Here is a 7,827-nt window from a genome sequence, read left to right as displayed (position 1 = left end):
GTGTGTGTGTGTGTGTGTGTGTGTGTGTGTACTTGAAGTGGGTCATCATTATATTGTATTAGTATTGTAACCAGTTTCAAAAAGGTGCATGTGTGGTCAATAGAAACAATATTGAGAAGAGAAGGCTCATACAAAGTTATTGATAAATGTGTGTGAGAGGTCAGCAGAGATAATAATAAACAGAGAATGTACTCAGCAGTTTATTGAAATCTTTACATGTATGGACAGTAGAAACAGTCTTGAACAGAAAATTTTCACACCAGTTTACTGAGAAAGATACATGTATGGTCAGTAGAAATAATATCGAAGAAAGAAGGTTCACACTAGTTTAACTCTCTCGCTGTGGCAGGTCAAAGTGTGCATGTCAAAACAATTTAGAGCATTACATTCAAAATTCAATTAAACTACTAGATTATCATTGTATAGGAATAAACATAACATCAAAACATAGTTAATAATGCAAGTTTGAGTATTATATGAGTTTTAAGTTCTTTATTTTCTGAGGAAATATTTTTTAAAATCCTCAATCTACCCTAGTGTAAAAATTGTGATATTTGCACCCTAAGTTTTCCCTCATCTCTAATTTATTTACCACAATTCTGAGATCAATGGAATGGAATGTAAATTACTCGTTATAATATAGATATAACTCAGGTAAAGAATAATTTTCATAGCCTTCAATCTTATTTTGTTATGGAGTCATAAACTAGACAATCAGAATGACTTGCTACACCCACTTTTTACATCCTCTCTTTCAAAAATTGCTAATTGTTTTTCTTGACTAATTACTTATAACCAACAGCAATCAAATATTTTAATCTGTCAAGCTAATTTATTATATTACATTGTTTTCTGTGCAGAGAAATGTCTATTCTGATACAGTACACTACCTCTTCTCATATAATTAACTATTCTCATTTAGTGCTGCCCTCTATATGCAAAAAAAAAATTACGCATGCCAGAAGCCTTTTGTCTCCCCTCCATTGGAAATGACTCATTCCAATGTGTGTCTTGTGCAAATCATCATGCGACTACCATACACCAGTAAGAGTGCCACTCACTCACATTACACATGTGGCTCCCTCTTTCAATTCTACCAAATCTTTACTTCTCGTTTGGCAGTGCTCTTTTTTAGATGTTTCCAATTTTGCTGTTGGTGTGCTTCATCATTGTAACTTTAACAATTATACTTTCGAAGTGGTTTTTTTAATCATTTTTGATTATACAGCTGACAACTTTATTTTCAATTTAATTTCCAGCTTTTTTTTTTTTTGCACATTTGTATATATCTCTCAAACAATTTGTTTGATTTATTATAAACCATGAATTCAGAGGTTAATGTGACCACTTCAGATCTCACACCTACTATCAGCACTTTTTCACTGGCTGTGGGTGGGTGCAACCCATTATTGGATTTATCTAGGATTATTTGCTAAGAGATTGATTGTTATATGGGTCAACCACCTTCTCCTGAAGTTACCCCACTTCATGAAAATTCCAAACCTGTTCCTTCTGAGGAAGAGTTTGATAGCCTTTTTCCTCTACCGTATTTTGCCGTGTCTTCCTATGCTCCACCTGCAGAATCACCTAGGCCTAATATGGCATTGTTAGATATGATTTCTTAGGTATGTGATGTCTTATCCCTTTCCCCTATTTCGGATGATCCTCATCCTCCATTGTTGCACAATAGTTCTTATTATTATTATTTAGTTTTCTCACCTTCCCCAGAAATGAGGGTTCAAGCAGAGCATCTTACTTCTCAACTGGTTGAGGGTGCCAGCTTCCCTTGTCCAGCATGGACTATGGATTAGTTTACTTTGGCATACCATCATGCAGACTGTCCACTTCTAGACTCTCAGTTGTTGGGATCTATGTTGCCAGTTTGGGGGCACTCCCTGATTTTCCAGTGCATTTCACCCATGCCTGGTTGTCATGCCTTCGTCTTACCTTTACTTCCCTTCTACGGTATTTATCTACCATACATATCCCTTTAGAGGCTATGCACTGAAATCATGAGTTTTTTTTTAGTTTTTTAGAGATAGCCTCTCGCTTATTACCTCCACATTGGCTCATTTGTCATCCTCAGCTCTTGCCTTGCACATGGTTTCTCTGTTGTTGGGATCTTCTGTGTCGTGATGTGGCCTTGTCTCAGGTTTGTTTGCTACCCACTTATCTCAGGGAATTATGTATAGCCCCCTTTCTTAGAGTATGTTTTTAACCATATCCCGAACACTTTGGCATCACGAGTAGAATACCTGTATCAACACTCAACCCTTTCTTCTTTGGTAGCTAGTTTGTCATAGTTGGAATCATGACAAGTCCCTGTTCCTGTTTCCCATCCTAGTCCTTCTCAGCCCTACTTGTTCCTTCTTCCAGGGGTTCTGTATCTTGTCATTTTCTTCTATGTAGATCGGCACGATGCCAACAGTACCGGTCACTACCCAGTGTGTTCCAGTCCAGTGGGAGCTCGATTGTGCAACTTTGTTCCCCTTTGGCAATATTTTGTCACAGATCCATGAGTTATTTGGGTTCTCTCAGATGGACTTGTCTTACAATTCTTTTCTCTTCCTCCTTTGTCACAGATATCCATTTCCTTCCCCCTGCCTCAGGATCCCATTACCAGCCAGCATCTATCAGAAGAGGTTCAAGACTGTCTATCTCAATAGGCCATTGAACCTGTGAATCATCTTTCTACCAGTTTTTATTCCAGGCTTTATGTTATCCCCTAGAAAAACCGAAGACTGGTGGCCTGTCATAGATTTGTCCTGCCCCAATCAATTTCTCAATCTCCCTTGTTTTACCATGGAATCATTTCTCACCATCAGGTGGGCTTTTTTTCAGGTTTATGGATGACCAAGATGGACGTCCTGAATGCCGACTTACCCATACTGATAGCTTGTCAGTTGCGACCATATCTTCAGTTTGTCCATCGAGTGGTAATTTATCATTTTTGCTCACTACCATTTGGGCTTGCTCTTACACGGTATGTTTTTTGATCTGGATAGACTTCTATGTCCTGTACTTCCTCTTCAATGTTATATTGCCTGTGTGGCTTCCATCCATGGTGCCCATTTCTATCTCTTTATTCCTTTGCAACCATCCTCTGTTCACGGTCTTTCTCCATCAACCCTCACCAATTGGGTTCAACTTTTGATTCAATTGGCTTATTCCTATCTTTGTTCCAGTTGTCTTCTCATCAAGTTCAAAACCTTACCTTTTCTTTGGCATCTCATCTTCATTGTCTGTTAGAGGAAATTCTTCAATCGGGCATGTGGACTGCACCTAATACATTCTTCTCTCAATATTTGTATAGGGTCGTACTTTCTTCTTCTTCGGGATATCATCTTCCGCCTGTAAGCCATTCTTCAGACTTCCATGCGACTATAAGACTGGGTAAGTTATATTTTTTCTTTTTTTTTAATTTTCAAGAGCTTTATTTCCCTTTTTATTGTAATTCTCATTCTTTGGATCCCACTCTGTGGTGATTGTTGCCTGACCAGGTATTCTATAACCTTTAAAATCCACTCTGTTCAGTCATGTTGACATGCTTAATATGTTCCATGGCCATGCAATGCACACTATTGAGATGAGGTGTTCCACAAGATCACTTGAAAGTTATCCTCTTGATGATATTGCTTCATAAATATGCCCGTCTCGAACCATACCACCCATGGACAACATAGCTAAAGCACAATGGTATAGCTGCCTATCACGGCCATTGAATAAATCGGTATGGTCTGATTTTTAAAATAGGGTTTCATGGTCACCCATTGCACTGTTTCAGGTGAAAATGTTCCTCCAGGCTTTCCACTGTGTTTCACTCTCCCTTTTTTTCTAGTGGAGTTTTAGAGTCTTTACCACTTTCCAGTTCTAAGCCACTGAGGTGGTGGACTGTGTAGGCATCCTCCTGAAAGGTTTAATGGTACTACTATGGCTAGTGTTGTCATTATTTCCACTTCTGCACCTGCTCTTTCTGACACCTCCTCTACCCCTCTCTCACCCAGTCAACCTCAATTGGGCATGCTACATCCTTCCCTTCCAATGCTCCGCCTTCACACTTGATTTTTGTCTGGTCCCTTACCAGAGAGGCCGCAATTTCCTTGTGGGTTTCTTCTCTTTTTTCCCATTCCATTCAATCTTCCTTCAAGTCAGTTTACCAATGTAGATGGTATGTTTACTGCCATTGGTCTTCTCATCATGGTTTTCATCCATCCTGGCCTACTCTCTGTACCTGACTTCCTTCCTTACTCTGGTTTTTGGTCAAAGGGCTTTCAGTATCCACTATTGCTGGTTATTGTGCAGTCTTGTCAACCACTTTCCACTTCACAAGATTTTGCAGTAGTTTCACTTTTCTGGTTCTCACCCTATTTTTTTTTTGTTCTTTCTTCCTTCATCGTCCCCCGTGTCCTACCATCCTCCCTACTTGGAAACTTGCTGTCCTTATCCATGCCATTAAACTTCTTCCATTTGAGCCTGTGTCATCTTGTTCCTTATATCATCTCTCCTTACTGTCTTTTTTCTCCTTCTTTTGGCATATGCACATCATATCCAGGCTGTCCACTGTTACGTGTCTTGCACTGCTCCATTCTGTAATTCCCATTTGTTCAATGATACCATTCCATTTCCTTTGATGTTTCTCTTGTTACCCTTATGGGTTGGATGCACCTGGTTAATTTTTCCCTGTCTCCTGATGATGGTTTTCTATTCCAAGTCTCTCCTCATCTAATTGTTTGCCTAATTCTGTCGTCCATTAGAGGATAGAGTTCATGCTGGTATGTGGACCACTCCTTATCCATTTATTTCACATTTTCTTCATTTTATGGCCATTTCCTGCTCTGCAAGTCACCGGCTAATTCCTGTTGCTGTCTTGAGCTTCACGGTTTCTCTCTGAATGGGTAGGTGCTCTTTTTATTGTACAGGGGCATTTCTCACATATACAAATCCTACCTAGTGGCTAATGTTGCCTCACCAGGTATACTTATTCTAAAACCTGCACTGTATGACCATTCAAATCAATAATACCAGCCATAGAGATGGGATGTTCGGCAAGACCTCTTGTAGATTTTTCCTCGCTGTTTGTTGTGTCATAAATATGTTTGTTCTGGGCTATACACTCGTGGACTAACACACGTAAAGTAGGAGGAGACTGCTTCCCATCCCTGCTGCTACTTCATTTGACTGAATCAGGAACAGTCTGCTTTTCATAATATGGTTTCATAGTGATCCATTGCAATATCACTGGTGCTGTGTTCCTCTGGACTCTCCAATGCATTATTCCCCTCTCCTCTTTCACTTACCAGCTCCTAGCCAGTGGGATAATGGACCGTGGAGGCTTCCTTCTGAGTGTGCTTGATTCAACTTGGTTGAGACTAGGGCCGTGGTGTTCTGCTGGAGTAGATGGTGTATAGACACTTCTCCTAGTGAAAACCTGATGTACTATTCCAGACACTGCCTGGTTATGGACTGGACAATTTCTGCTAAAATGCAGTTCAACCCTTCAGCTGGGTGTCCTTCCTACCATCACCCTAATGTTGGTTCCCAGGGGTACTGATGCTATTTGAAGCTGGACCAGCCACACAAGTCCTCACATGGGAGTGACCCACTTACCCTCATTCTACCATGGACTGGATGATTCATTCCCAGTGCTGCCTGGTTTTGGACTTGAGTTGACTCGCCACATTTCTGTCCACCTTCCTGCCGTTGTCCAGATATCGGTTCCCGAATGGCACCGGTGTTGGTTGTTTTGGATATGCACACATGATGATACGAGTCCTTGGAATGGAAGAGCTTCTTCCCTTCCACTTCTCATGACCAGTAGGGAACCCTCTTCATATGGTGGGCCAAATATTCCTACCGTGGTTCTGTTAGTGTTGGTTGAGGCTGAACTCCCCTTCACAGTATGCTGTGCCCTAGCCAATCTACACCAGGGATCCCTTCATATGATTTATGGAGTCCCTCCTGCGATTTCATTCTTATTATGACACATCATGTGTGTCTGAAGGGGCTCATGTAGGTAATGTTATACCACTCCACCAGGTGAATATGAGATTCTAGCTATTATCTGAGCAGAGGTAAGATATGGTATTGGAAGTTAACATTTTCCTATGCTGAAAATGTATTTCTGATAGATTCTTACCTCCACTAATTCTTTCTCCCCACTTCCGATGTCTTTTCCTTTTCTATTGCTCAATCTCGAGGTGACTTTGGGCTAAGCTTCATATAGGGAGTCAGCTGTGTTGCATTCCTACTCGTGGAGGGTTGTTGTATACTCTTTTGCATGCTATCATGCTGCTATCTCATGTGAAAACATGTGAGGGTAGGTGGGAGTATCAAGGCTTGTGGTGAGAAAAAATTTGCACATATAGAGGGCAGTACAAGTCAGGAATAGCTATTCTGTGAGTGGAGACAAGAATCTGTAGAATGATGTTAACTTTAGATTTATTTCCTAATATTTTATGAGGTTAGTCAAGTTGACCAATCCATTATAGAGTTAAGGTAGGGAAAATAACAGATAAAATATAAAGTTTTTGAGAGAAAATGTTAAAAGTCATAGTATGGAAACTTGTCACTTTATGGCATCAGGTCAGTGTAATCAACTGAGCATGTATGTAACAAGAGAGTTAATGAGAGAAAGGTCCATGTATGGTCAGTAGAGAGAGACTGGAACACTGTTAACAGCTGTGTCCATCAAGGAATAAGAGGTTGGGAAATGATGCTCTAAGCTCTCAAATGTAAGTGATATGATATAGAGAAGTAATAACTTCTGCAATTTGCTGTTTATTTAACAGTTGTAATTAACATTTCTCAGAAGATGTAGAACTAGCATTTCTCTTAACACTGAACTGATATTGAGATAATTTAGATACTAGTTGTTGTTATATAAAAAGAAAGAAAGATTGAACCTTGTTTTAATACAGTACTTTTTTTGGGTAGAACTCAATCAGACACAATCTGTCTCTAAACCGCTACTTTGTAAAAGTGCCAAGGTCTCAGGAGGAGCCAGGGAAGGGGTCTTTTTGGAGAATTGATCCTCACTCTGAGTCCAAATTGATAGAACAGGCTTTTAGATGTCGTCGGCAGCGAGGTGTTCCTTGTTTTAGAACTCCACTTGGTGGTCTTTCATCAAGGTTAGTTTATGTGTTCATATGTTTTTAGAACTGGATCTTTGCAGTTATTGCTGGGAAGAGAACTAGAATTTTATTGTACTGTATTTCTACTCCACAAGAATTACTGGCCTTTTTTTTGCTATTAATCTGTTTGGGAATTCAAATGAGTAGTGTAACCTTTATTTTACAGAATAATAACATGAGGAAATAGTACCTGTTAACAATATAATATATATATATATATATAAGATAATATTTAGCAAGTTACACATATCTTTAAACAGATCAGCACCTGCCTCACCAACACATGGTAGTTTCAGTGGCTTAACCATGCCAGATTCTCTATCTCGAGAGCCCAGCCCGGTGCCTGAAATCACAGCCGATGATCCAACAGGGGTAACCCTATTGAACCCTAGTTCTTACTTTATGTCACAAGAAATCAAAACAACCCAGTCTGCTCCAGGCTCTCCTGGTGAGTTCACTCATGGTAAACCTGAGTTGTATATTTTTTATGCTACTGTTAGTATAGTGTTGTATTAAATTAAAGTATTGATAACAACGAGGTTGTAGTGAAGTAATAGACCTGAGTTGTATATTTTTTGTTACTGTTAGTATACACTGAGTGGTCACAAGTAAATAGACACCTAATTTTTCATTATTTAACTAATTTTTGCTAACTAATTTGTGTTCACAGAGCACTATATAAATGAAAATGGTCCGC

At 39.6% G+C, this 7,827-nt stretch overlaps 1 protein-coding gene across 1 annotated transcript in view; it reads left to right on the top strand.

Annotated features, from left to right (window-relative positions):
* The window catches only part of LOC106473762 (forkhead box protein K1-like), a 36,825-nt gene that overhangs the window by 20,320 nt on the left and 8,678 nt on the right, over positions 1–7,827 (top strand). The window contains exons 4-5 of the mRNA XM_013934441.2: positions 6,934–7,127; positions 7,391–7,578. Coding sequence (XP_013789895.1) covers positions 6,934–7,127; positions 7,391–7,578 — 382 coding nt within the window. The remainder of the gene's footprint in view (positions 1–6,933; positions 7,128–7,390; positions 7,579–7,827) is intronic.

This window comes from Limulus polyphemus, unplaced genomic scaffold, assembly GCF_000517525.1.
Source record: "Limulus polyphemus unplaced genomic scaffold, Limulus_polyphemus-2.1.2 Scaffold6485, whole genome shotgun sequence".
Lineage (NCBI taxonomy): Eukaryota > Metazoa > Arthropoda > Merostomata > Xiphosura > Limulidae > Limulus > Limulus polyphemus.
This window is presented reverse-complemented; position numbering and strand designations above follow the sequence as displayed.